This window comes from Sebastes fasciatus, chromosome 6 (assembly GCF_043250625.1).
Source record: "Sebastes fasciatus isolate fSebFas1 chromosome 6, fSebFas1.pri, whole genome shotgun sequence".
Taxonomy (NCBI): domain Eukaryota; kingdom Metazoa; phylum Chordata; class Actinopteri; order Perciformes; family Sebastidae; genus Sebastes; species Sebastes fasciatus.
The window spans coordinates 22,900,358-22,928,152 of NC_133800.1; the positions used below are offsets into that span (position 1 = coordinate 22,900,358).

The 27,795-nt window shown below is 40.2% G+C and overlaps 5 protein-coding genes across 12 annotated transcripts; all 5 read right to left on the reverse strand.

Annotated features, from left to right (window-relative positions):
- Window positions 1–7: 7 nt before the first annotated feature.
- LOC141769450 (uncharacterized) lies at window positions 8–3,211 on the reverse strand. The gene is made up of 2 exons (XM_074638521.1): window positions 2,719–3,211; window positions 8–1,364 (listed from the first exon to the last, which is right to left on the reverse strand). The coding sequence occupies exons 1-2, from the start codon at window positions 3,103–3,105 to the stop codon at window positions 1,194–1,196; spliced, it is 558 nt and encodes a 185-aa protein (XP_074494622.1). The 5' UTR covers window positions 3,106–3,211; the 3' UTR covers window positions 8–1,193.
- A 1,575-nt stretch (window positions 3,212–4,786) lies between these two features.
- On the reverse strand, window positions 4,787–11,380 carry carnmt1 (carnosine N-methyltransferase 1). Of its 8 annotated transcripts, none has more exons than XM_074638527.1 (9): window positions 11,209–11,380; window positions 8,809–9,004; window positions 7,930–8,096; window positions 7,623–7,763; window positions 7,185–7,363; window positions 6,733–6,846; window positions 6,203–6,306; window positions 5,995–6,109; window positions 4,787–5,946 (listed from the first exon to the last, which is right to left on the reverse strand). In XM_074638527.1, the coding sequence occupies exons 1-9, from the start codon at window positions 11,349–11,351 to the stop codon at window positions 5,852–5,854; spliced, it is 1,254 nt and encodes a 417-aa protein (XP_074494628.1). In that variant the 5' UTR covers window positions 11,352–11,380; the 3' UTR covers window positions 4,787–5,851. The 8 variants fall into 8 exon arrangements, with proteins under 8 accessions (XP_074494628.1, XP_074494630.1, XP_074494627.1 ...); XM_074638529.1 differs by having other exon boundaries at window positions 4,787–5,943; window positions 11,209–11,379; XM_074638526.1 differs by having other exon boundaries at window positions 4,787–5,949; window positions 11,209–11,379.
- A 2,338-nt stretch (window positions 11,381–13,718) lies between these two features.
- Window positions 13,719–16,694, reverse strand: LOC141769453 (hibernation-specific plasma protein HP-55-like). The gene is made up of 6 exons (XM_074638531.1): window positions 16,560–16,694; window positions 14,816–15,452; window positions 14,636–14,706; window positions 14,351–14,544; window positions 14,080–14,227; window positions 13,719–13,981 (listed from the first exon to the last, which is right to left on the reverse strand). The coding sequence occupies exons 2-6, from the start codon at window positions 15,444–15,446 to the stop codon at window positions 13,787–13,789; spliced, it is 1,239 nt and encodes a 412-aa protein (XP_074494632.1). The 5' UTR covers window positions 15,447–15,452; window positions 16,560–16,694; the 3' UTR covers window positions 13,719–13,786.
- A 1,752-nt stretch (window positions 16,695–18,446) lies between these two features.
- Window positions 18,447–21,268, reverse strand: LOC141769455 (dual specificity protein phosphatase 26-like). Its single transcript, XM_074638533.1, has 3 exons — window positions 20,475–21,268; window positions 19,001–19,212; window positions 18,447–18,922 (listed from the first exon to the last, which is right to left on the reverse strand). The coding sequence occupies exons 1-3, from the start codon at window positions 20,651–20,653 to the stop codon at window positions 18,729–18,731; spliced, it is 585 nt and encodes a 194-aa protein (XP_074494634.1). The 5' UTR covers window positions 20,654–21,268; the 3' UTR covers window positions 18,447–18,728.
- Window positions 21,269–21,417: 149 nt separating this feature from the next.
- bag4 (BCL2 associated athanogene 4) lies at window positions 21,418–26,769 on the reverse strand. Its single transcript, XM_074638532.1, has 5 exons — window positions 26,422–26,769; window positions 25,016–25,135; window positions 24,572–24,802; window positions 23,577–23,846; window positions 21,418–23,256 (listed from the first exon to the last, which is right to left on the reverse strand). Exons 1-5 carry the CDS (start codon window positions 26,491–26,493, stop codon window positions 22,792–22,794), a joined length of 1,158 nt encoding a protein of 385 aa, XP_074494633.1. The 5' UTR covers window positions 26,494–26,769; the 3' UTR covers window positions 21,418–22,791.
- Window positions 26,770–27,795: the final 1,026 nt, after the last annotated feature.

Genomic DNA, 27,795 nt, shown 5'->3' on the forward strand with positions numbered 1-27,795 from the left:
ACAGGAGTATAGAAAACTGTTCTATTACCAATGAAAACAAGTAGCTGAGAAATAAAAATGTTAATACAGCTTACACTGAAGACTTTAATAAAGTGTTTTGACAAATGTATCTAACATCTACAACTCAGTCGTAAAATCTACAAACAACAACTTTGGAATGACTTACACAGAACACACTCTGAAAGATATTAAAGACTGATTATTATATGAACTGTTATGTGCAGACCCAGCTTTTCATACCTAATTTCTTTAAAAGGTGCTCGATACGAGATTGGGAGCATTTCTATTGCCTCCGCACAGCTCTCAACATGGCGACGGCTGAGCCAGTGGCTAACAGCGCTAACAGTGGAAACAATGACAACAGTGCTGACAGAGCTAACAGTGTTTACCTGAGGTGGTAACCGGAGGGTGGGTGCTACGCTTCCGCAACGATGCCGTCAGTCGGGACGGTGTTATAAGCTGTAAACGCTGTATTAGAGCAGTGCAGAGCGGCGGCCTTGAGCTAGCCAGTGGGGCACGCTCACATGCACTAAAAGGCACGCTTGGCCTGTCCAGCTATGTCAACAAAGCACGGAGAAACTCGGATTACAACACACACACAGGGGGAGAGCGACTTCATTCTCTGCTCAGGTAGACATTACTCCTCTATATTTTTACATAGCATAGTTGTTTGCTGCTATATTAATGCTCTGGATATCGTATAGAGCACCTTTAACATTATACATTTATAAAATACTAGGTTTGGAAGGTAGGGATTCTGCACAAAAGAAAAAGCATTGCTGTAGTCACAATTGCACACCAGACAGTCAGACTTTTCACAAAAAGATGTGATATCTTACATAAGAAAACTATCTATACTTTGAGGATGGATGAGCAACACTTCACAGAGGTTTACTAAAATTTCACCAAAATTTTGGTCAAAACTGTAGGAGCAGTATTGTTGCAGTACATATCTCATTGTTGCTTCGCCTAAATTATCGAGATCTTACACCTGCCTGAAGCTCAGCCTTTGTGACTGATGGAGCTACTTTGGCAATCTGCGACATCAGGTTGTTGCATCTCACCAGGATGCAATTCAAGCAACCTTAATGTGCTTCTGATGTCTCTATCTGCTGAAAAAGCATCACACTTTCATCATGTTTGACTGCTGATGAAAGGACAGAGTAGAGCAGACTCGCTTGCACCTGTCATCCTCAGGTTTCCATGGCATCAGAAGAAGAGTCTTTGACTTTTGACTCCTCGTCTTTTGTTTGGGATCGGTCACTAGCATCCTCTAGCAGTGAAAGGTTAAGTTCAGGTAAGGGGACCCTCCAGTACTGGAAGCAGTTGAATGTGCAGTCTTCAGAGTTGGTGTCTTCTTCAGCCTGAGAGTGATGAGAAAGAGAAAAGGGTTGTGCTTAGGAGAAATTACCCAAATGAGAGCCATATTTTACCTAATGAGAGAGATGTTGACAGGTAGCTGGGCTATAACATCTCAACATCTCCAAAACTCAAGTGATGTGTGTAAACTCCACCCCTACAGCACCAACTCTTGTAAATGGGGAACCACTTTGAGTTCACGTACCTGGGCAGCCTCATCAGTTAAGACAGCGCAGTGCATAAAGACATCAAAACCAGGCTGGGAAAGGCTCAGGGTGCTTTCTCCCAACCCCGTTCCATCTGGAGGTCCAAGCAATACAGCCTTAAAACAAAGATGCTTTTGTACAACAGCAATGTCAAGTCTGTCTGCTCTATGGCTCAGAGAGTTGGCAAGTGATCAAAACCGATATGAGGAGAGTGGAAGTTTTTCACAATGGATGCCTCAGACGAATATGCCAGATCTTTTGGCCAAACAAAATCTCCAACCACCAACTGTACAAAAAAAACGGTAGCCGGAGCATCACCAAGGAAATTACACACAGACATATGAGATGGTTAGGCCATGTGCTGAGAATGGAGCAGGACCGGATCCCGAGAGCCGCCTTAAGATGGACACCACCAGGCAAGGGAAAACCAGGGAGGCCCAAATCCACCTGGCGCAGAACTGTGATACAGGAGCTGGACAAGATGAACCTGTCATGGGGAGAGGCCCAACATGCTGCCAAGGACACAATGCAATGGAGAGAGCTCATTGAAGCCTTATGTCCCATAGGGGATGAAGAGGAGTGTATCGTATCGTATCGTAAATTTGTGAGCCTGGTTTGATAGCTCAGGGCTTATGCCCTTTTCTATCCATAGGAAATCATTGGAAGGAGGAGAGAGGAGAAGGAGGAGGTGCCCAGTTGGTGCTGAGGCATCATGGCCCATGCCCGGCCAGTTGAGGAGTTTTTGTTTTCTTTTTTCTTTTCTTCCCTTTCCTCATAACAAAATAAAATAAAATGAAGTATGGATAAAAATAAATGAAGAAAAATAAATTAAATAAATAAAAAATAAAACATAAATAAATAAATAAATAAACAAATGAAGAGGAGTGAGTGTGAGTGAGTGGGCTATATAATGGGTGAAGGGTGACACCTAGTGGACATTTACTGCTATTACACTGAAAAATAAATTAAATAAATAAAAAATTAAAAAACATAAATAAATAAATAAACAAATGAAGAGGAGTGAGTGTGAGTGAGTGGGCTATATAATGGGTGAAGGGTGACACCTAGTGGACATTTACTGCTATTACACTGACTCACTTTCTCTTAAACAGGCCCATTATCTGCACACTGTAAAACTTCTGCAATGACTTACTTTATCTTTAGGAATAACAGTGTCTGAACCGTCATCTCGAGGTCGTTTCTTGGAGCTGGTGGGCGTGCTGGAGGAGGTGTGACGTTCCTGGAAACTACCAGAAGTTTGCACAGTCAAAACTGGAGCCGCATGCTTCCTGGTGTCGCAGTGAGTGGGCTTGAAGAAGAGAGCGGCAGCTTCTTCTTCTTGTTGTTTCTCTGGGTCTTCGAAGTAGTGCGGCCTCTTTCCGCAGCGGCTGCCCATCAGATCCAGCAGGGAAGGCGGACTCACACCCCTAGTAGGATCCATGCTCTCCAGCTGCAGGTCAACACTGCTAATAAGTGTGCAGTGACGTTTTCTGGATGCAGAGTCGAGCAGCAGAGTGTCCTCGGCACTTCTCTTCGCCATTGAATGTCAGCTCTTGTTAGCACACAGGTATACAGCAATGAACCAAAAACACGTGGGGACTTCTGTAGTCACTAGCAAGGATGTGTTGTTCAGCAGCTTCAGCACCGGTAGTAGTATTATTGCGCGACAGTGCGGTTAACCAATCAGAGGAGAGGATCTGCTGTCTAGCCCCGCCCACAACATCCTCTCTTCCGGTGGCGGTACATAAATGCTTTCATCTCATCCAAACTATATTATTGTAATCAGTTCCTCTTTTATTTATCTCTGTAACTTTACATTTTGACAAATACATAGATTTTTTTTTTTTTATTAAGTTAAATAATTTGAAAGTAAACAATAATAAAATCCCACAGGAGTATATTAAACTGCTCTATTACCAATTAAAACAAGTAGATGAGACAACTGGCAATGAGGTGTATCAGTAACATGTAGTAAAAGTGTTAATACAGTTTACACTGAAGCCTTTAATAAAGTGTTTTTAAAAATGTATCCAAAAAATGTCCAGTCACAACAAATAAAGTATTTAAAGGATGATTTTTCATATTAAAGCTGCAGTGGGTAGAAATGGAGACAATATGATTAAAAAAAGTTAATTTTATAAAATGATCACTATATCCTGACAGTGGTGTATGAGACAGGTAATCTGAAAAAAATGAGCAGCTGTCAATCACTCGAAAACTCCGATCAAACTAGGCAGCGCTGATCAAATATGAATCAATATTCTGTCACTGTAATGCCCATTTCCCCCCTCAAATGTTTTTTGAGAAGCATCTTGTAGTGTAGTGCTTAGCTGTAAAATGAGAACGTTTGAATGGTAAATGGTAAATGGACTTGGACTTATATAGCGCTTTTCTAGTCTTCCGACCACTCAAAGCGTTTACACTACATGTCAGTATTCACCCATTCACACACACATTCATACACTGATGGCAGAGGCTACTAAGGGGCCAACTTTGCCCATCAGGATCTAATCTAAATACTCATTCACACACCGATGGCTATGCCTCCGGGAGCAATTTGGGGTTAAGTGTCTTGCTCAAGGACACATCGACATGTGACCCGGAGCAGCCGGGGATCGAACCACCGACCTTCCGATTGGTGGACGACCTGCTCTACCCTCTGAGCCACAGCCGCCCTTGAACCAGCAGCCATGTTGAGATCAGTTGAGGAAATACCAAGCACCGCCCACGAGCCGGAGCACAGCCAATAGGAATGCTCAATAGGAACGCTCTCTCTGAAATGACCTGTGATTGGCCAAAGCCTCCCATCACAGGCTAGATTTTATAAAGCCTGGAAACAGAGCCATGAGGAGGTACAGAAGTCTAGTTATCTGTCAGAACACTTGAATTACAATATGCTGAAAGGTTATTGTGGAATTTTTGCCCAATGATGCTAAAAACATTCTGCTTACTGCAGGTTTAAGTGTCTATTTTTTCTGACTCCCCAACATGAACGTCTTTCTTCACACTGCCAGGAATAAAATTCTGTATTAGTATAGTATTTTTAATCAGGTTCTGCTAGACTGCACCTTGACCAAATGCTCATGTTATTTTCTCACACTGTGACTGTCATACTTGGCCTTCTGTTTATTACACAGGTAACATCCAATCTAGGTTATGTACCATGTCAACTATTAAAATATCAACTGGCATATTTTTTTACAAAGCCGAACTTTGCTTCTGACATTGAATATTTCATTTAAAAGTTGACATTCATACATCATCCAGTAAATGTTAATCCACATCTCAGCATTTAAACACCTTGGGTTGTTATGCAATTATTCTTATATGTATTTAATCTAATTATATGTTTTTTAAATTTCAAAATACCTTTTCATTGCGAACATTTTTGAAAATGTCTGCAGTGAAATATACCTATTATGGTTTAGTACAAACTAAGGTGTATGTATCCTCTTTTTGACGCCTGTAACCTTCCTACTCCTAACTGATGAGCAAGCCTGATGTAGAACACAAAACACGTTCGCTTTTTCAGTATTTGCACAAATGCTGAAATAACCTTTAAGTTTGGCTTTGGGCTGCGTTTTAGTGATGTTACCTTACAATAGTAAGGAGGTTAATATATGGTAAAATGCTTGGCTTTATTCCAAAGTGTGATTAGAAACCAGGAAAGTCAATGAGTCATCTGCAATTTTAAAACAACTTATTCCTGAAAAGCTGTAACATGTTTTGATTACATTTTCAGTGTTGACCGATGATCAATGCAAATGAGTAGACAGTTATTATTGGCACCATATTTGAAAAAATAAATACATTTCAAAAGTTAATGTTCACATCACATTGTCCTATCTCACACACTCACACACTCACACACACACACACACACATACTCTCTCTCTCTCGTTCTCAGGCAGTGAAAGTCAATGGAGATGTGAATTAGTAAGACCGCAGGCAGTCAAGCAGGCAGGACTGCAGTTAAAAGAAACATACTCTTCATGGCTTGTAGCTGATACACAAACCACTAAAACAAAAGAGTAAACAAGGTTAACTGACTCATCTCAAAGCCAGGCATCATGTAGTATTTTGATGTTTTTCAGGTGTTACACAGAGCCAGCGCAGTTGGGCACATTTCTCCATGAGATAAAAAATATAGATGACAAAAAAGAAAATGTATGTCCACTGATTTTTTTTCCTTGTGTCCACTTTCTTTTTTCGTTTTTCAGTGTAGTCTTCGCTTAGTCGATGGTTGCGCGCCTCTAAGTTTACTGTTTTTGTCAAAGGATTTCCTGTCACGTCAGGCTGTCGGTACCGTCTCGCCGTGGTGACTTAGCTGCCCGTGGAGAACTCTGTTGTTGGTCGTCGTCTTCTTCTTCTTCTTCTTCTTCTTCTTCGTCTTCTTCTTCTTCTTCTTCTTCTTCTTCTTCTTCTTCACCGTTAAAGTACAGGTCTGCAGGTTTTCGTGCCACAAAGTAGACACAGTCGTAAACGTATCTCAACATAGAGCGGTCGTTCTCTGTGTAGGTGGTCTGAACCGATGGTTTCTCCACCTGTGGGAGAAATATAAATACTGTTTTACTACCGAAACCAGATTTCTGAAGATGATGTTAAGTCATGAATGTAAATCAAAATCCTTGGCTCACCTCAAAATGGAATCCAAAGTTAACAATTGCCGTCCTAATGTCTTCGTAGCTAAGTTCAACTGACAGCTCATTTGCCATGTTCTCAAAGTGGTACAGCAGTGGACCTGGAGGAACATTGAATTCAAACTTTGAGATAAGTTTACAGAGACCCGAACTGTAAAACCCTTGATCATACAACTGTACTTTCTATTGAATAAGAAAAATTCACCCCACAACGCTTTAAAACAAACCGTAACATTGATGTCCCATTTTGTTGTTGTGTTATTTTCTTTTATTTGCAGATAAAAGTTCAAACATAGATATGATTACTAATGTGATTAAAATGTAGTCTGATAGCTGAACATATTGCAGATTTAACTACTTTGACTACAGTGGCCAACTTCACTAGTTCAGCACGTTATCTACTCAAGGACAGCATTTTGTTTCTGTAAAGAAGTTTACTATACAGTACTACTGCGCGTGTGTGTGTATATATATATATATATATATATTATATACCGTATTATAAATATAAATAAAAGCTGACTCACCCAGGTTGATCCACACTCCACCAGGCTTCAGAATCTTCCAGATAGTCTCCACATACTCAATGACATTATGAGCTGTGTCAATAAAGAAGCAGGTAGCCACACAGTCCCAGGATTCTGACCGAAACAAATAATATATTATAACATGATCACTTTTAATTAATGTTGCTAAGGTGCGCAATTCACCAATGATCTATTTACAGTATATTCACATCGGAATGGTCCATTTTATTAGAAATAACTGCATTTGCAGTGGCTTCTCTAAAAGACTGGATTACATTTTTTGCGGCTTCTTTTTTTTTTTTTTTTTTGTGATGTGTCAGCGTTTAAAAACTGCAAGGCCACAGGAAGGAGAATTGTTTTGTGGAGTTTGCTGATGGCAATATACAGTATGAGAGTGAGATCTGCCTGAAAAGACATTTCAAAAAATGGAAAAAAACACAGCTTCTACTGACCTGATTCACTGTAGACTTCCACAAAGTCCCCTGCTACCATGGAGAAGTCTGCATCTAGCGGTAAGCTCTGAGGGTTGACATCGGGGAATATGATTGGTCGTGTTTGGTCGGCGGATTTCTTGTTGTTGCTAAACTGGTGGATCCAGGGGTACAGGGTCAGAGAGTTCACCGTTTCACACCTGAATGGAGCAGTCCAAATTTATGAGGAGAGGTGGATGGATTGAAGTGTTATTCAGCAGAGTATGAGGTCAGAAGTGTACTGCCAAACAACTGAATATGAATTGTGTGTTCTGTTTTTTACATGTGATCACTGACACATTGACAGTTATACCTCATGCAAGCAGAGATAACCTCCATGAATGTATGCATATGGAAGTGATAGTCCTAAAGTGTTGTGTAAGGCAGCTGTAGTCACAGGAGTGTTAGTGTATGCTGTACCTATTGAGGATAAAGTTTGAAGAGAAGAGCATGAAGAAGCTCCATTCGTTGCCCTGGCAAATATAACCCAGCCGTGCTATCTCCCAGGCTAGACGGCCAAGCCCAGCACCCGGAATCAGCACGCTCACCTTAGACACATCACTGACATAATAAAATGCACAGAATGCACATATCACATGGAAAACGTCATCAGAATTATTACAAGATGTTCTGATACCATAGCACATGGAAAAAGTGTTCACATATCTTTGTCTTAGCATGAATGCAGGTGTTTGTGTGGTAGTGAGTGAGTATGTGTGCTTCCTACTATTGGTCACTTGGGAATAGTCTTTGGATCTCTTGAATGATGGGCTTGTAGCAGGTGTCCCTCTCAGCCCGGCCCGTCTCGCTCCAGTCTCTGACAAACTGCTTTATGGTGGACTTGAGCTTGTCCATGTCAAATGTAGTGGATTGTCGCACCTTCCGCGGATCCTCCTGAAAGTTGAATGAAGACCTACCTAAATTACTTGAGTAAATAACATTAAAAATTGTATACTGTACACATCCAGTAGACCAGGGGTTATCAGACTTTTTGGGGCCAGGGACCCCTTACAGGGGAGAAAATTGTCCAAGGACCCACTCATAATCGTATGAGTGGGTCCGTAAAGTACATGAAACAGGTAACCTGAAAAAAATCATGTGCCTCTGTGTCCTCTGGTGCTCCTAATGGCATCTACAAGATTTCACAGACCGGAGGAAAACAAGCAGTCAGAGCTGATCTGAGGTCTGCTGTCCAATGATGCCAAAAATATACTGCCTACTGCCACTTTAAGCCTATGCTACTACCATTTGTACTCTTATTAGATGCCATTGGATCTATTGTCTTCTAAAACTTTTCAACATGTTGTACTTTTTCAATGAACTGATCTAAAAAAAAATCAGAAAATGAACTGTAGCAAAACTAGCATAGTCCTAATAAATCCGGATATTTAAATTTACCAGTGTAAAGCTGACTTTCAGTATGTGCTTCAACTTAAAAATAATTAACTTCTTACAGTGTGTACTATATACTTGTTATATTGGCTCAAATGGTCCCTATCTGCTCATATGCACTTTATAATGATACAGTGCCACGAACCTCTGGGGGTCCCCGGACCTCACTTTGAGAATCACTGCAGTAGACTTCCTGGTGTAAGTCAAACCTTACCCTCTCGCCATACTCGATGTTCTCAAACATGTGGAGGCTATTGTGAATGATGGCCTGTAGAATCTCCTGGTTGTGGTCCGCACAATGGCTGATCCGGGCCAGGTTGGACAAAACATCTGGCAGCAAATTCTGGTGGCGCTGCGGGAGGCTAAGGAACTGACGCTCGGCACGCTTGACCTGCTCCTGGACATGGACCCTGACAAGAAGAAAAGACACAGGTTAGGTGTCCCTTGAAGGATAAGTCACTCATTCGAGGATTTTTAAAATTATTCCACTCCTAAATTTGTTTTATCTGGTGAGCAGTGTTAGGTGAAAAATAGTGATGTGTCGGTCGCGAACGAGCCAGTTCAAAGAGCCGGCTCTTTTAAGTGAACGATAAAAGCCGGCTCCCGTCCGAGAGACGTTTTTTTCTTCTTTTTTTTTTAATTAATTCAAGACAGAATGATAGGACGATCTTCTCCGCACCACGGGCAATCCATGCACTAACTGTGACTGAATGTTGTGTTAATGACGTCCGTTGACCAATCAGGTGATGACAGACAAGGATCATACCATCAAGCAGGGAGGGGCGGGCGTGCGGATGGTATACAGGTACAGAGCAGGAGGGAGAGGAGGAGAGAAAGAGAGTGTGATGCGCGAATAGCAGACAAGATGAGTGACAATCGGAAACGAAGCAGCATGTAAAAGTATGGTATTCTGGAAATTATAAGGTTTAGTATAATTATATTGCCTTGTGGGTTCCATCTAAGGGCCTGCCTGGTGATGCTGGTACTCGGTTTCCGGAGTGTGTGGCCAATCCATCCCCATCTCCTTCTCCTGATCTCTTCTTCAACAGGTTTTTGACCTGTTCTCTGCCAGAGATCATTGCTGCTGATGGTATCTGGCCAGTGGATGTTTAAAATCCACCTCAGGCAGTTGTTTATGCATGTTTGTACTTAGATGGAACCCACAAGGCAAAAGAAAGAGAGGCCGGCCCAAGAACACCCGGCGCAGGGACCTTGACACGAACATGAAACAGAGCAGGCGGACATGGAAACAACTGGGGAGGAAAGCCGGCTCTTCTTTGGTGAGCTGAGCCAAATGATCTGGCTCACTAAAAAGAGCCGGAATTCCCATCACTAGTGAGAAAGGATGGATCATGAAGTAGAGAAGTGTTGCCATGACATGAGTGGAGCTAAAGTCAGAAAAATTAGCACATAAATGTCACCAGAAGCTGGTTAAATACAAGTTAACTTAACCGTGGGAAGCACTAAGTAATGCTTGAATACATGGGAACCATCTCAGTTAGAGGTTATCTGCCCTTTGCTATTGTCACTTGCTAACGACCAGTGGCGGCCGGCCAATAGTCACACACAAAAAACATTACTACTACTACTTCTAATAATAATAATAATAATAATGCAAATTGTACAAATTGTCAATATTTGTGTTTTAAATATGGAATGCACCCAGTAATATGTGTAATTTGATTGTAATGTGTAATTTGATTGTAATGCAATGCATTCAAAAGTAAAAGTGCAACAAATATTACCATCTGAATACTTCAAAGTACCAAACATAAAAGTACTCATTATGCAGAATAATGTATTCTAATAATTGATGCCTTTATGTGTTCAACTTTAAATGTTGCAGCTGTTTAAAGTGGAGCTCATTTTAATGACTTTATATACTGCTGGGTAGTTCAATCTATAACAATACATCATTTATTAGTTGATTATATTTTGTATTAATAATCTGAATCTGTAAAGTAACTAAAGTTGCTTTTTCAAAGCATTATTTACTCTTCCTGTTGGAATAAAATAATTAATTATTTAACTGCAAAGTAGTAATGTGTTTTTGATACCTTCACTTTTTTTGCATTAAACAAATTATACAAATTGTCAATATTTGTGTGTTTTAAATATGGAATGCACCCAGTAATATGTGTAATTTGATTGTAATGTGATTATACTTTGTATTAATAATCTGAATCTGTAAAGTAACTAAAATTGTCAGATAAATGTAGTGGAGTAAAAAGTAATATTTCCCTCAGAGATGTAGTGGAGTAGAAAGTAGAAAGTAGCAGAACATGGAAATACTCATGTAAAGAAGAAGTACCTCAAAATTGTATTTAAGTACATAGTTACATTCCACCACTGAGTACATCTTATACTCAAAGCATTATTTACTCTTCCTGTTGGAATAAAATAATTGTTAATTATTTAACTGCAAAGTAGTTTTTTTATTACTTTTGTTTTTGCATTAAATCATACTGTGATGTTTGCTGTAATTGGTTGGATGTGGCACCACAGCCCTGCAGAGACACATTTCCACCAGCCGCCACTAACGACATCGTTTTATTGACACACAAACTGTCGCATACCTGGCTCGGTACAGTGTTTTTAAGCATTGTTGTTATACCTGTAAAATCTAAAAGCATCGATTATTCTCCAGAAGTGCTTCCTCTCCAGCCTGGCCTCCTCCTCCGGGCCGTGCTTCAGTCTCTCTTTGTTAAAAAACGCTGCAGCTCCTTGCTGTCCTTCTCCTGTTGTTGTCTCGGCCATGACTGAAGCACACTCACAGCAGCCGGCCAATCACAACACGACAGACTTCTTCTTCGTGGGGTTTATTTAATTTCAGCAGAACAGAACTCCACGAGGCGTGTTGCTGCCACCCAGCGGTCAGATGAGGGGACTGCAGTTAGTTGCTCTCTGATACAGTATCTACCGGATGAAGGTAAATATTTATTAATATTATTATTATGTATTATTATTATGTATTATTATTATTATTATTATTATTATTATTATTATTATTATTATTATTATTATTATTATTATGCAACATATCATGTTTGCAAAAACTACAGCACAAATTGCACAGGAAGGAAAATGCTCAAAAAGTGTGTCAGTGGGTATTAATACTGTTCTACTAATACTGTAGCTGTCCTGTCAATAAGGATTTAAACATCGTAGTCTACTTTGTGTTAGAGGTTTGTTGTAATTTAAATTACTAATTATTAATTTAAATAAATAAATAAATAAATAAATAAATAAATAAATAAGTAGTCCTTCATGCTGGTAGCCATCAGGCTCCACAACGAGGAGGAGTACAGAGCCCTGGTGGAGAACTTCATAGGGTGGTGTGATAACAATCACCTCCAGCTCAACATTGGAAAGACCAAGGAGCTGGTGGTGGTCTTCCGGCGGAGCAAGAGGCCCACAACTCCCATCACCATCCGAGGGGAGGAGGTGGAGGTGGAGGTGGAGGTGGTGGACACCTACAAGTTCCTGGGAGTAGATATGAACAATAAACTGGACTTGACCGACAACACCGAGGCCCTCTACTGGAAGGAGGAGGAACTGAGGAGGCTCAGGTCATTCAACATGTGCAATAGGCTGCTGCAGATGTTTTACCAGTCTGTATTAGCCAGTGTCCTCTTCTTTGCCGTGGCATGTTGGAGGGGGGGGGGTAACACCAACACAAGGGATGCCAACAAACTGAACAGGCTGGTGAGGAAGGCTATCTTTGTGGTTGGATCTGAACTGGACGATCTGGAGGTGGTGGCAGAGAGGAGGATGAGGAGGAAGCTGGACGCTATCCTGGATAACCCCTCCCACCCCCTCTATGATGAGCTAGTCAAGATGAGGAGCACCTTCAGCCACAGACTCATCCCCCCTCGGCACAACACAAAGCGCCTGGGTCAGTCCTTCATGCTGGTAGCCATCAGGCTCCACAACCAAGGCTGACCCCCATATGAGAACTATGAGGACTTTAAGAACTTTAAACATGCACTATATCTGCAACCATCTTGGACTCTAACCACTGGTGCACTTTACACTTACTTTACACTGTACATCCAATATACCACTTTATAGACTGCACATATGTACATATTACATTTATTTATTTATTCTACATACTACATTTATTTATTGACGGACTGTACACACTAGGTTCACCCATTCACTCTGTATCTTTTATATTTTTTTTATTTATTGTTTTTATAATTTTTGTACACCTTTACCTCTCCTGTGTTTCACTCTGTTTGCTGCGGTTGCTGCTTTGACACCTGAATTTCCCTCCGGGGATTAATAAAGGTTCATCTTATCTTATCTTATCTTATCTTAAATACAGCCCCACTTCATAAAGTTCATTAGTGGGGCCCCTTTCCCTCCTCTGATTGGTTCAGAAAATGTACATTATTACTCCAGTATGTCCCTTGGTGCCCCATATGCTTGGTCCAGCAGCTGTTGAGTCCCATCTTGTTTTCAAATTATGTTAAAAGCTGTTACTTTGTTTTACTACATAAAGCAATATGGAGCTTTTATTAAGAGGAATAAACCAAAACAATTTTTATTAAAAAAAGGTTTGATTGTGTTGGGCTGCTTTATTTTAAAACTAACTAATTACTAACTAATGTTATTTCTACTATGGTAAGAGACCATCCATTTAAGAAATGAATACTTTACCTTTTATTTTTTGTTGTATTTGGGCTGTCATGAGATTTAATTTCCCTCGTGAAACCACCTGTTCATATATAGCCTATGCTTACTTGTTAAGTTGCTAACCAACCTAGGCACTGGATGATTTCAGAAAAAAAGCAAAAGCCTCACATATATTACGTACAGTATAATCTCTGAAAAAAATAAGGTTAATATACAGAATATCTAATTCGAAAAAATCTATGTGTTTTCTGTCTGGGATATATTTATTTTTTAAAGAAGAGTCCAAAGAAAAAAATAGTTATAGGATAAATTTAAAAATTGCTTTTTGTAAAAGCTGATCTGTTATATAGAATACAAAATGCTAATGGAAATTCTTGCTGATAATTTATCCCTGTATTATTTTACCTTCAAAAACATAGATAAAAACAAACACCATGTTTGCTCTCTCAAACCACAATCAGAGCAAGGGATCACAGAACAAAGTTTGTTTTCTGTTTGTTTTATATGTGATGCAACAGCTGTGCTTGAGCAAACACAAAGTGCTTATTCCATCAGATGTTTGGGTTGATAATCTTGCCCATGAACAGGATTGATTCTGTGTTGCGTTCAGTGATGACGACCATAAATGGACGATTGAACTTCAAGACTGGGATGTAGCGGAAGGACAGAAGTGTTATGCCGACACCTGTGACAGCTGCAGCGGCAGCTCCGGCCTCATCGACATCCAGGGTGGCTTGGTGCACAACCTGCGGTGTGATGGAGGCGAGGTTAGATGACAAATGGGTTGCATATAGGGAAGGAAATATGTAGGAAATAAATAACACAATATGCTCTCTGTCCTTACCTCTGAGACTGACAGTTTTTGCTCCTCTGAAATGCCACTGAAATTTGCACGATCACCAAACATGTCTGTCATTCCCATTTCAGTCAGCACATCATTCAGCTTGTAGGAAGCCTTGATGGAGAACTTTGGAATATATACGTCATATGTCCTAAAAAATGGGAAATAAATACACAGGGATTAATCTGACAGGACAAAGCTGAGTTGTTTATACACTGTCAAACTGTCCATATTGGAAACCAAGAATTTCAGGATGATTTTGGATTCTCCCAACCTGGATTTCATCCACTTCAACCATTTGGTGAGATGACCGGGGCAAATGGCGTTCTCCAGTGTTGCCATGTCGTCGGGCAACAGCAGCAGCATGGAGTAGGAGTTGTTGAAGGGCAGGTGGAGGACTGATGTGTTAATCGCCTGGTCGTAATAGGTATCAAAACGGTCCTCCATATTCATCATCTGGACTGGAACCTGGAAAAATGTCAATTTAAACATGAGGTCCTTTAATTGGAAAAGACACAATATGAAGGATACTTGATGATTCAATGGTGCAACTGTGAACCTTGGTGTTCTCATCCACCGTGAAGAAGTCTTCCTTGGTGAGCTTAGGGTCAAATGGATTCGCCCACTTTCCTGTTTGACGATGAGCAGAAATAAAACACAACTTATGGTTGAAACCTAAAGGTGTGACCTCAAAATTAGGCAAAATTCAAATCAGATCTCATCTGACGTGACCTTTTACCTTTGTAGTAGATGTAGCTGATGAGATACATGACTGTGGTTGGATCCAGGCTGTCGACCAGCTTGTCTATCTTCCCGTTGGTCTTCTCCTCCACGTACTTATTGATGGTATCGGCACTGTCTTTGGCCTGGAAGAAGTCGACGATGAACCCATCTGCAGCGTAGGACTGCTTCAAGGTCTCCAGGAATTCGGGTCGTGGACGAAAGCGTCTGTCCACGAACACAGCGGTCCCTTCACTGCTGTCTTCCTGAGACGCGTTGTTCGCCCTCTCGAAGAGCATCTGGAAGGCCTGATCTACATCTGACTGCGTCAGTAGGGAGTTGTTGAAACCCAGACCACTGAAAAGCTGACGGTGGGTCTCCTCCCGCGCGCCTACCGACAAGGCAGACAAGGCGACAGACACACTAATCGGGGAGAAGAAGATGTTCTTGCCCTCTGAGTCAGCATGAGCTGCTAACTTCAGGTACAGGCGGTAGGCAAACTCTTTGTTTGCTTGAGTCACCATCGAGCGGCTGTTGGCGCCGGTGTCGACTGTGGTGTCTTGGTCAGCCTCATGACCAATGTGGTGATGGCCTCTCCCCACGCAGATCACTGCTGATAGGATCCAGACACCCACGGCTGCATGCATCATTGTGAACTAAGACAGGAGTTCAAAAGGGCAGCATTGTTCATTTGGGTTACACAATGTTTGCTATTGGAAATACTCAGATTTTCCTGAAGGTTACAATAAACATGTTGTTTTAAAGGCCCTGAAAACCTGTTTCCTTAAAGGAACAGTGTGTAACATTTCGGGAGATCTATTAGCAGAAATGGAATTTAATATTCATTATTATATTTTCATTAGTGTATAATCCCCTGGAACTAAGAATCGTTGCGTTTTCGTTAGCTTGGAATGAGCCCTTCATATCTACGTATGGAGCGGGTCTTCTTTACGGAGTCCGCCATGTTGCTCCGCCATGTTTATACTGTAGCCCAGAACGGACAAACCAACCACTGGCTCTAGAGAGAGCCTTTTGTGTTTTTTACTTTTCCTGAAGGCCACCGTAGTTCTCTGACACGCTTGTGAAACTGTGGTAACATGAGCCGCAGGGTGTAAAACCGTGGTACTGCCATCAGTTGGTTGCAATCTGCAACCACACCACTAGATGCCGCCAAAATCCTACACACTGTACCTTTAACTCTCTTACTATGACTGATGGGCTCCTGCATGAACGCACCATTTCATGCCAACATTGGAACAGATTTGGTTATTTTACATACTGGATAAATTTCTGTATTTCTTTATCTCTGTGCTTTTCTCACATCCGTGCACCAATCATGGTTTAGCAACATTTTAGTCAGAATCTGTTTGGTTACTGTCAATCAAATCTGATCAAACCACACAGTCCTCAAGTAGCAAATTAGCAGAATTATTTAAATAAATAAATAAAACTTAAAGATGTTTTTTTTTTATTATTATTTGTTTGATTAAAAGTCATGAATATTTGATGTTATTGAGAAATATGGAAAGTTTACAGCGGCCTTTATCTTAAATTCCTGAAATTACAACAATACATTCATTGAATAAGAAGAGTAAGTCTAATCACTTCTAAAGAATTTACATTTACAGTTGTAACATTTCCAGCGTGTCCAGCTACATCTCAAACTCAAGATGTCAAACATAGTTTTTAACAGTTGGCAGATTAGTTAATTTTGTATATATGAACAATTCATCTGAGCTCTATCAATCTTTTTAACCACATACCTTTTCCTGGTTGAAGCGCAGACAGCGAAGCACAGGCTGGACACAGAGAGATGACCCTTTTATAAAAATTGAGCAGAGCAACTGAACTTTGGCTTTGTTTATTCTCTGTCTCAGCCTCTTATTTGCTCTGCGCCTGCATTTGTTCTGTGTAATGATTACTGTCCAACCATGGCCTCAAGCTTACATACAGTGCCTTCAGAAAGTATTCAGACCCCTTCACTTTTTTCACATTTTGTTATGTTGCAGCCTTATGCTAAAATCAATAAAATTACTTTTTTTCCTTATCAATCTACACTCAATACACCCTAATGACAAAGTGGAAACAGAATTTTAGAAATTTTTGCAAATTTATTAAAAAGGAAAAACTGAAATATCACATTGACATAAGTATTCAGACCCTTTACTCAGTACTTAGTTGAAGCACCTTCGGCAACGATTACAGCATCGAGTCTTCTTGGGTATGACGTGACAAGCTTAGCACACCTGGATTTGGGGATTTTCTGCCATTCTTCTCTGCAGATCCTCTCAAGCTCTGTCAGGTTGGATGGGGACCGTTGGTGGACAGACATTTTCAGGTCTCTCCAGAGATGTTCGATTGGGTTCAAGTCAGGGCTCTGGCTGGGCCACTCAAGGACATTCACAGAGTTGTCCCTAAGCCACTCCTGCGTTGTCTTGGCTGTGTGCTTAGGGTCATTGTCCTGTTGGAAGGTGAACCTTCGGCCCAGTCTGAGGTCCTGAGCACTCTGGACCAGGTTTTCATTAAGAATATCTCTGTATTTTGCTCCGTTCAGCTTTCCATTGATCCTGACTAGTCTCCCAGTCCCTGCTGCTTCACCGTTGGGGTGGTATTGGGCAGGTGATGAGCGGTTCCTGGTTTCCTCCAGACATAACGCTTAGAATTGAGGCCAAAAAGTTTAATCTTGGTTTCATCAGACCAAACAATCTTGTTTCTCACAGTCTGAGTGTCCTTTAGGTGCCTTTTTGCAAACTCAAAGCAGGCTTTCATGTCCGTCTGGCCACTCTGCCATAAAGCCCAGATCGGTGGAGTGTTGCAGTGATGGTTGTCCTACTGGAAGTTTCTCCCATCTCCACACAGGATCTCTGGAGCTCAGCCAGAGTGACTATTGGGTTCTTGGTCACCTCCCATACCAAGGCCCTTCTCCCCCGATTGCTCAGTTTGGCTGGGCGGCCAGCTCTAGTGAGAGTCCTGGTTGTTACAAACTTCTTCCATTTACAGATGATGGAGGCCACAGTGCTCTTGGGGACCTTCAATGCTGCAGATTTTTTTCAGATCTGTTCCTTGACACAATCCTGTCTCTGAGCTCTGTAGGCAGTTCCTTCAACCTCATGGTTTGGTTTTTGCTCCGATATGCATTATCAGCTGTGAGACCTTATAAAGACAGGTGTGTGCCTTTCCAAATCATGTCCAATCATTTCAATTTACCACAGGTGGACTCCAGTCAAGGTGGAGAAACATCTCAAAGATGATCGAGGGAAATGGGAGGCACCTGAGCTAAATTTCAAGTGTCATAGCAAAGGGTCTGAATACTTATGTCAATGTGATATTTCAGTTTTTCCTTTTTAATAAATTTGCAAAAATTTCTAAAATTCTGTTTCCACTTTGTCATTGTGGTGTATTGCGTGTAGATTGATGAGGAAAAAAAGTAATTTTATTGATTTTAGCATAAGGCTGCAACATAACAAAATGTGAAAAAAGTGAAGGGGTCTGAATACTTTCTGAAGGCACTGTAAATGAAAATGTTAGTGATGATTACTGTCGAGTCCAGACTCTGTATCATACAATACCATACAGTAGAAACCAAATTAATGGTTTTGTATGCAAGTAGCACTGATGTGCAGATTGACTTCCAGACATTCACCAAAAGCTGCATCAGATTCGTATTTTTTTAATGTAAAACTTCATTCCATTTAACATGTACAAATTGACAGAATATACATTTTTACCTTAAAGTTAAAGGCAATTAAAACATGATCCAGGAAATGATCAGATGCCGTAAGTCCCTTTCCAAAAACATCTGTACTACTAAAAGTAGGCTACTGTGAATCTCCTCTTTTTAACAATGTGGAATACACTTGAAATATCTTTATTTTATTTTTCCTGATGTTGTGGACCCATGAAATCTGCCCAGTAATGCTACCAGGCCGGGTTCAGTGTGTGCCAAACAGCTGGCCATCCAGCTTGATGAGCTGTCGGAGGAAACCTCGATTAGGGATGACACCCCGGTTATCTTTCACAGCAGAGATGGCCTCCACGAGGGTCAGGTGGTGCTTCAGCATCAGGTAAGCCAGGACCAGGGTGGCGGAGCGGCTCACTCCCACATGACAGTGCACCAACACTTTGCCTGCAGAGTAACATTATATTGCAATATTCATTTTCAAAAAAGACTGCCTTTAAATTAATTTCCTACCCCTTCTCTCACCTCCTCTGCTGAGAGCCCTGTGCATAAAGTCTGCTGCTGCCTGGAAGTTGACACTCATGTCAAAACCACAGGAGTCATGGGCCTCTACGCCCATGTAGGTGATGTCCATGCCCTCGTAGATGTCTGGCTGTACTCCGCGTTTACTGTGAGCTGCGTTCAAGATGTGAGTGACTCGATGCTTGGACAGGTCAGCCCGGTTCTCTGCACTGTGTCTGAAAAGCACAATGCTCTGCATTCACTGACAGTGTCTGACAATGTACAGTCAAATGTTGCAGGTGTTGGTAACACTTTATAATAACTATCATTTATAAATGGTAAATTGATAGTTAATTAAACTTAGTTCATTGTTATTTGACTGTTAACAAACAATGAAATTATAATTAACAATGTTTACTAATTATTAGTAATGCTATAATGTTGGTTATTTTATAATTAATTTGTGTAATATGAAATCATTGGTTAATTAATTAGATATTGTATCATAGCTGATAAAAGACGATAAAAATTACATATTTATTAACAGTTTATTGTTGCATAACATTATAAAATGTTTTGTACTTTTGTAAATGATTACCAAATGATTTGTAAACCTTTAAGACGTTGTTTGTAAACACCTATAAATATTATCTATCTATCTATCTATCTATAGCCATATATATACAGTACATATATATATAATCTATATAATAATACATTTGTTTGTTGCTTTATTAACCATTAAACAAGGTATAATACGCTCAGTTGCAACTTTATTATAGCCATCCAAATAATGTTTATAGACACTTTAAAAACCAATTATTAACCATTAACAAATTGTTATAAATATCTGGTCTATGTATCTATAAAATGTTTATGGATGTTTTACAAACAATTTCTTAAAGCTTTACAAATCATTTTGTAATCATTAAGAAATACTTATATATATAGTATATAAAATGTGCAATGCAATGCAATGCAACAATAAACTGTTAAAATAACAAATTATAGGATTACTAATAATGAGTAAACAATTAGCATTTAATATTTTGTTTAACAGTAAAATAACTAAGTTTAATTAACTATCATATTAACCATTTATAACTGATGGTTATCATAAAGTGTTACCCAAGTATTTCATAGTGATTGATTGATATTTAGAAGACAATTTTAGACATGCCAGTTGAACTTGACCTGAGACGTGCTTTCATGGCAAGGCTTCAGTGGAAACTCTCACATAGCAGAGCTGCAGTTTACGCAATGTGGAATGCAACTCCGTGGGATCTTAAATTACTCATTTAAATCTGATTTATGATCAGTTGCTCTTTCACATATGTGAACCTAATCCAATTGTCGACTGAGGTTATGTTTGTAAAAAGGTCTCAGTCCACTCTCTCGGTCATAACACAAGAATATTTGGAAAGTAACATACACAGCAAAGAGTTACAAGGAAGGACATGCTTCATTCTTGTCAGCCAGTAAATAGTGAGTTACTTACTGGTCACCAATGTAAAGCCTTGGCCACACTTCATCTGCATGGCTGATGATGGCTTTGCCAGTAAACAAGAGTCTTTCCAACTCAAACACTGCCAAGCCAGGTGAACTCAGGTCAATTTCCACCTTCCGAGGAGGAGGTTTATCATTCCAGGACGCGGGAAGTTTGGATGTGTAGGACATTGCTTTTTCCGTGCGATTCTCTGAGGTGACGCAGCAGTTTTCCTAACTTATGAGGCAACTTATTGTCCTTTAAAAATACAGTACTTCTTCGTTTACAAAAATAAATGTTAGTCTTCCAGAGGAAAGCTGTAAAAAATACAGTATTTCACACGAGTTGTCCAGAACGACTGCGGCACACTGGGCAGAATGAACGGCACAGGGGATTTTAGTCTCAGATGTACCCACCACAGGGTGTCCTAAAGTTTGTCAGGCCATTTGACCCTCGCATTAAATCCAACCCGTGTGCTTCGCACCCTCAGGGGCCTGTGTTATGCTTTTGCATCAAAATAGCTGTCTATTTAAAGATGCTGCCTAGCAGATGGAGGGAGAGTGGACCCATGCAGCAGTTTCCACTTAACAAAAAAAAAACAGGCAATTTCTCATTCTTTAATTTCTATAAGAGAGGTTTCTATTTCTTTTTAAGAATGGAATATGCTTATTTATCCGTAGCCATACAAAGATAATTTTCTTAGATAAATTTGTTAACTGTATTTGATTACAATATAAAACAAAACAAAAAATAAAAATCATTTGATCACAAGTTAAAAAATATACTGACATTTAATTTTTTCTCTGAAATTTTCTCACTCTTAATAATTGCAATACTTAATCAGGCAAGGATTCCCATCTTGTGTTGGAAACATGCATTACATGTGAAACTGTACAGTTGTGCTCCATCTAAAACAGAAACTTGACGTCACAAGAAAATGAACACATATGACGGGTTTTTTCATGCAAAGCTTGTGATCTTATTTTTATTATTTTTTTTTTCTAATTATATAAAACCATCCCCTGAAATATGGCACTCTTTTTTTCTCTAAATCAACACATCAATAATGATTGAAAAAAACAAACAAAAGACTCTTAACGAGAAAATGGATTACAATGCAAATCTGGATTTGTATAACAAGGATATTAAGTACGACAGAAAAACAGAAACAAGGTCCAAATTAAACACTTGATCCAAGTGCTGTGACCAACATTGTCCTTAAGCACAAAACATTACTGAAAATGTTAAAGTACATCCTTTCCTTTATCCTTTACAGCAACTGATTGAACACAATACAATTCCCTTGCTTAGTCATGTATATATTCCAAGTGTTCAAAAAGGGATAAAAAGAATATAACTTAGCATCTTTTCAAGTAATTCTTAAACTTTTCCTTATGTCCTATGTATCTGTAATAACAGTAGTTCCTATATTGAAATACATGGCATTCATATGTAGGTCTGATTCTAGGTCTAGGTCTGCACCCAGGAAGAATTTTCATCCAAGAGATGGAATAATGGGGACAGCAATCTTTAGGGGGTTTTCACTAAATCTGCTACGCTCTAGGCCCAATTATGAGCTTTGAGATGTCGTGACTGCATCGAGTGTTTGTCTGACATTACAGTGCATGCAGGGAACACAACTGAAAAGGAAAGCTTTGCACCTATTCCTGCAGAGACTTGGAGAAGTAATGGGCAACTAAGTGTATGGCCTCTATCGGGAGGGAGGGGGTGAGGACAATATCATGCAAACAGACTGTAAGATGTAATAATAGACGGCTGATGAAGTGCATGTGTTGTTAGATGTAGGATCAGGCTAAAACCGACCCACAATCCTGAGGGACAGCCTGACCATAAACTGGATATGTATCACAGGTCAGAGAACAGTTGCAACGTGGCACTGAATAAATCCAGCTTCCTGCGACTCTGCCCTGCATTATGCTGGCAAAGTTTAAATGACGCCAAAGAGGAAGCTGAGCGAGAGTGTCAGGTTGTGTAGCCAGCACGGTCGCTCACTGAGGCTGAAAGTCACTTATGATATGTACAACCGTCAGTCTACACTTCCAACACCATCACTTATACCAGCATAATTAGGCGTTAAAGGTTGATTCCATGTACCAGTAATTGCTCTGTCTTGGTCGCGGGTCCATGCCACTTATTTCAGGCATGTTATTATATCATGGTGGTGGAAAAAAATCTTAAGATAACACAGCTCAGAGAGAGAGAGAGAGAGAGAGAGAGAGAAGAATAGACCCTCATTGTGTCCATGGAAGATCTGGAAGAAGAAAAACAGCAAGACTTGGTGACCCACAAACCAGTAAGTAAGTCCAGTTCAGAAGGCTTTCTTCTCCAGCCGATCCAGAATGGCCTGGACCCTCTGTACGGCCTCCTTCCGGGCTTGCCGGACGATCTCCTGTCCCCGAGTCTCCACGGAGTCCAGCTCCAGCAGCTCTTTGGTCAGCAGTTCCTCCAGACAGCGATAACTCTTGTCTGACTTTTTGCCGACAAACTCGTCGACGTCTTCCTGAAGCAGCATCATTCTGGCCATGACGTATTGGACCTTGGCTAGGCCGGGGTTATCGCTTAGGGGGTGAGGTCCAGCATGGCCCGGAGCCGGAGCCTGGGCCGCGGCCGACGGCGGGGGGTCACCTTGCGAAGGGTTAGGCTCACCTCTCCCGATTTTGTTGTACATTTGGGGCGGCGAGCTTATTTCGGCGGGCTTTCCATTGGGGGGATTCAGGGATGGGGCCGGCCTGGGTTTAGGTCCCACTTGAGGGGCGCGTTGGTGCTGTTGGTCCTACAGTAACATAAAACAAAAGACTGTTAAGATATTTGATAATCCTCAATCTCAATACCATATAAACACAACATGTAAATTGTACTGATTTATAAATCCAGTTCTCCAAAATTAGTTTTATAAAGTCACATCACTGCATGTCTATGCTTGACCTGAAAAGAGGTCTTTGTGGGTTCCATTTCTTCTTCTGTTTACCATCATTACAGCTTTTATGCAAAATGTACGAGCATCCAAAATGTATTTTACCGGCTCACTTGATCAACAATACCAAAGAATCATGAAAACCACATTGAAATAATACAGTAGCTGCAGATTCATACCTTGGGTTGGTAAGGTGGTGGAGCGCCAGTTCCGGTCCCCGGCCACGCTGGAGGATGCGGTGGACGGACAGGATTTCCGTAGTGGCCTTGCTGAGGCTGCTGGCCTGGCTGCCATTGCTGCTGTGGGGGGGCGTACGCACCAGAGTGCGCCCACCCATCGGCCTGGGGGTTTTGGTGGAGAGGCTGGCCAGTGGGGTATGAGGGGTTCGAAGGTATTGCATGACCACCTTCACTGTAGTGTGGGTACGCCCCAGGAGGATATCCAGGAGCCTGGGAGCAGAGGCAAGACAGATATATGTAGCATTTCCAGAAATACTTTGTTTCTTTTGGATGTGAAGGTAATTTTGGGACAGAGAAAAAAAAGGAAGCAAGTTATTTTTATTACTATTTTACTTTAGTATATCACAGTCAGATACAATCAATAGTAGGGCTGAACGATTATGGCCAAAATGATAATCACGATTATTTTGATCAATATTGAGATTACGATTATTTATCATGAATATTCATTGATTTTTGCGAAAACATATTTTTATTGCACTTTCACATTAAAATAAACAGAGCACTGCTTTCACTTCCATACTGTGCTACATTCCTGCTAATGCACAAATTAGGGCTGTACGATGTTGGAAAAAAACTGCTATATACAGTATATATACAGTATATTGCAATGTGAAAAAATAAAAGGAATATTTCCCCTACTCTTTTGTTAGCTACATTTGAAAGTTAAATGCTTCAATCTGGTGCACTTCGAGAGCAAAATTAACAACATTAAGAGCTAAATAAACAATGTTATGCTCTCAATTTAATCATAAACACATTGGTTGTATCTATGAGCAGAATGCATATTTTAAACCTCAATATAATATCGCAGGCGATCATGTTCATGGCCAAAATCGTGATTTATATTCAATTAAATGTGCAGCCCTAATAAATGTTAATGTTACAATATTATTTCCGATATTTAACCATGGTGTGTGTTTGAATAAACTCACCCCTTGACAGTGTGGACCAGGATAGTGATGATGTTGGTGTTGAGCGTGTGGCTGTCCAGACGGCCCGCTGCTCTGCTCCACTGCACAGACCTGGTTAGGATAAGGACCTGGAGCTGGTCTCTGAGTGTCGGCACAGTAGAAAGGGTTGGAGGGGTGGAAACCACTTGTTGAATACTGACTCTGCGCTGGGCTGTAGACACCATGGCCATTTGGATAACCTCCAGGCATTACCTACATGGAAAGCACGAGAGGGGGGATTAATCAAAAGACATGCCATTGCCTGTACATAAATGTAACTGTAGTAGCTGACTGTTGGAAAAATGTGAGGGAAAGGTGAAAGCACTTAAGAGTCTTAAGGATAATGAGTAGATTTGCTGCTACTGTACAACCTCGGATTTAGAGGGCCAGGTTATGTTGCTGCACCATGAGCACACCTAGCTGTACCTGTTGATTGTACTGAGGCTGAACTTCTGATCCAGAGGGATAGGTATTTGCATAGTGTCCTGTGGTATGAGACTGGGGATACCAGTAGTGTGAGGGGTAGCCTGGATACTGAGGAGCGTCCTGTGAACACAGAGTATATCACACAGCAGAGTTATTTTCAGAGAATATATCTGTTAAGATAAGATATTCCTTTATTAGTCCCGCAGTGGGGAAATGTGCAGTGTACAGCAGCAAAGGGGATAGTGCAGAAAACAAGATGCAACAGCTAACACAGTAAAAAAAAAAAAAGGAGCTAAACAAAGTGTAACAAAATGTGAACCATTTAAATAGAAAGGAGCAGTATATACAGTACTGACAATAAACAGACTATTAACAAAATTGCACAAGTGGAAAATGATATTGCAGTGAGAATTACACCCGAGTAGTACTGACAGACAGTAAAGTGTACAGTAAAGTGCAGTTCTTGTCAGTTTTTTGGTAGATATAGATAGATAGTAACTTTATTGATCCCGAGGGAAATTCAAGTTTCCAGCATCACAGTTCCATAGTGCAAAACATGTTAGTAAAAAGAGTTAGTAGTGCAAAGTACAAAGTACAAAAAAATATACCAGATATAAAAATACAAGGAGATGAAGAAAACTGTTAAAACTGAATATAGTGCAGGGTAACAGCTGTGATACAGGACTATTAAAAAGTGTTAAAAATAAGTATAGTGCAGAAGAGACTGTTAAAAATGAGTATAGTGCAGAAGAGACTGGTACAAATGAGTATAGTGCAGAAGAGACTGTTAAAAGTGAATATAGTGCAGAAGAGACTGGTACAAATGAGTATAGTGCAGGGTAACTCCAGCAACTTAGTCTATGAAAGTGCACTGTGTGCATTATTATCTGTCCTGCAGACCGTCCTCCTTTGTATGTGGTCTACTGGGAAAGTTAAGTACCAGGAGTACTATTTATATTCTAAGCTGTCTTTGGTGCAAGCTAACAAGAAACTATATAACCAAATGCTTTCAGCATCTATCCCAGACAAGACAACAAGTGACTCATTGATTGCATGCTGGCAGATAAATACTGTATGAGCTAACAGAGAACAGGCAAAGAAAGACATTTCTCAAACATGTACGTTTTGGACACAACTGTTGTACTGATAGCAGTGTTGTCACATCAAGACAAACATGACACAAAGTCAAACAACAGCTGAACTAGTGAGCAGTGTAGCAGCAACTATTACATAATGCTAGTTAGCTGTCTGTTAGCCATCCAGCTAGCATGTTACTACAGAGCTCTACTGTAACACAAGCTGGCTGAGTAACTATGTGTTTCTGTGTAGACTCAGGTTGTTTAATGAAAACTAAACACACTGAAAAGACTGCTTAATGTCTCTAAGCTGTGTCCACATGATATTACCATGGTGTTGTTCCAGTTCCCGTTAGCAGTCTCAGAGTTAGAGGGCCAGCCGGGCTTCAGGTTTGGCTGCATTTGATGATGTTTCTTCAGCTAAACACGCTCCACAGCACATGTCCTGTTATCTGCCATTATAAACAACTATTTAACAAGACTAACGTTACTTATCTGTTAGTCCAGACTGTTAACAAACGATGCTGCCGTGTTTTAATCTAGAGAAGTAGATGATCGCTTGGTTTGAATCAGGAAAGGATAGAATGGCAACGCAAGGCTTATAGAAGGAGGATGGGTCACTGGTGTTAGGATTTGGGGGTATGACGCATGCGCAGTGCTGGTCATGTTTAACTGCGTATGTGTGGTACCCCCCGAGAATTGACGCATTGATGACGCATAATTTAGCCTCCTTTCTATAGGCCTTGTTTGGCAACCGAGCTCAGGCTCATTCATGTCATGTCTCTTTAAATGAAGAGCACGAGTAGAACTACAGAGGTCTCACTCTGACGCTATTTTCTCGCACCACGAACGTCTTTAATGGATTGAGGGAGATTTTACTCATGATGCATAAAAGATGTGCGATTATGCGGATGGTCTACTGTTTGGGTGTGTTTGGATGATACGACAGGGCTGAGATTTTGTTACGAGAATAAAGTCGTCATTTTACGAGAAAAAGTCGTAAAATTATTAATTTATTCTCGTAATATTACGACTTTTTTCTCGTAAAGTTATGACTTTATTTTTCGTAATATCACAACTTTTTTCTCGTAAAGTTACAACTTTATTCTTGTAAAGTTACAACTTTATTCTTGTAATATTACGACTATTTTCTTGTAAAGTTACGACTTTATTCTCGTAATATTACGGGGTTTTTTCTCGTAAAATTACGACTTTATTCTTGTAAGAATTACGACTTTTTTTCTCGTAAAGTTATGACTTTATTCTCGTAATTTTACAACTTTTTTCCGTAAAGTTACGACTTTATTCTCGTAATATTACGACTTTTTTCTCGTGAAATTACAACTTTATTCTCGTAATATCACAACTTTTTTCTCGTAAAGTTACGACTTTATTCTTGTAATTTTACCACTTTTTTCTCGTAAAGTTACGACCTTATTATTCAAATTTTACGACTTTTTTTCTCGTAAAATTACGACTTTATTCTCGTAATATTTCAACTTTTTTCTCATAAATTTATAACTTTATTCTCGTAATTGTACAACTTTTTTTCACGTAAAGCTATAACTCTATTCTCGAAATCTCAGATTTTTTTTTCCTGTGTCCCTAATACTCCGTCGTAGGATCAAAAGTAAAAATTTAAAATACAATTCAATTTTGATAATTTTATGGCTACACAATCAAAAAGTGTCACTGTCGATTGTA

What these genes read in the sequence shown, in the direction of transcription:
- LOC141769450 (XM_074638521.1), bottom strand. Translation starts at nt 3,105, where the DNA reads ATGGCGAAGAGAAGTGCCGAGGACACTCTGCTGCTCGACTCTGCATCC. An exon ending in CTGTTATTCCTAAAGATAAA is followed by an intron (nt 1,365 to 2,718) that starts GTAAGTCATTGC and finishes CATCACTCTCAG; the next exon opens with GCTGAAGAAGACACCAACTC.
- carnmt1 (XM_074638522.1), bottom strand. Translation starts at nt 11,351, where the DNA reads ATGGCCGAGACAACAACAGGAGAAGGACAGCAAGGAGCTGCAGCGTTT. An exon ending in GGAAGTCTACAGTGAATCAG is followed by an intron (nt 6,847 to 7,184) that starts GTCAGTAGAAGC and finishes TGTTTCGGTCAG; the next exon opens with AATCCTGGGACTGTGTGGCT. An exon ending in ACTTTGGATTCCATTTTGAG is followed by an intron (nt 6,110 to 6,202) that starts GTGAGCCAAGGA and finishes TTTCTCCCACAG; the next exon opens with GTGGAGAAACCATCGGTTCA.
- LOC141769453 (XM_074638531.1), bottom strand. Translation starts at nt 15,446, where the DNA reads ATGATGCATGCAGCCGTGGGTGTCTGGATCCTATCAGCAGTGATCTGC. An exon ending in CAGCTACATCTACTACAAAG is followed by an intron (nt 14,707 to 14,815) that starts GTAAAAGGTCAC and finishes ATCGTCAAACAG; the next exon opens with GAAAGTGGGCGAATCCATTT. An exon ending in TTGAAGTGGATGAAATCCAG is followed by an intron (nt 14,228 to 14,350) that starts GTTGGGAGAATC and finishes CCCATTTTTTAG; the next exon opens with GACATATGACGTATATATTC.
- LOC141769455 (XM_074638533.1), bottom strand. Translation starts at nt 20,653, where the DNA reads ATGTCCTACACATCCAAACTTCCCGCGTCCTGGAATGATAAACCTCCT. An exon ending in AGGCTTTACATTGGTGACCA is followed by an intron (nt 19,213 to 20,474) that starts GTAAGTAACTCA and finishes TGTGCTTTTCAG; the next exon opens with ACACAGTGCAGAGAACCGGG. An exon ending in CAGGGCTCTCAGCAGAGGAG is followed by an intron (nt 18,923 to 19,000) that starts GTGAGAGAAGGG and finishes GTTACTCTGCAG; the next exon opens with GCAAAGTGTTGGTGCACTGT.
- bag4 (XM_074638532.1), bottom strand. Translation starts at nt 26,493, where the DNA reads ATGCAGCCAAACCTGAAGCCCGGCTGGCCCTCTAACTCTGAGACTGCT. An exon ending in AGCCTCAGTACAATCAACAG is followed by an intron (nt 24,803 to 25,015) that starts GTACAGCTAGGT and finishes CTTTCCATGTAG; the next exon opens with GTAATGCCTGGAGGTTATCC. An exon ending in CTGGTCCACACTGTCAAGGG is followed by an intron (nt 23,847 to 24,571) that starts GTGAGTTTATTC and finishes CTCTGCTCCCAG; the next exon opens with GCTCCTGGATATCCTCCTGG.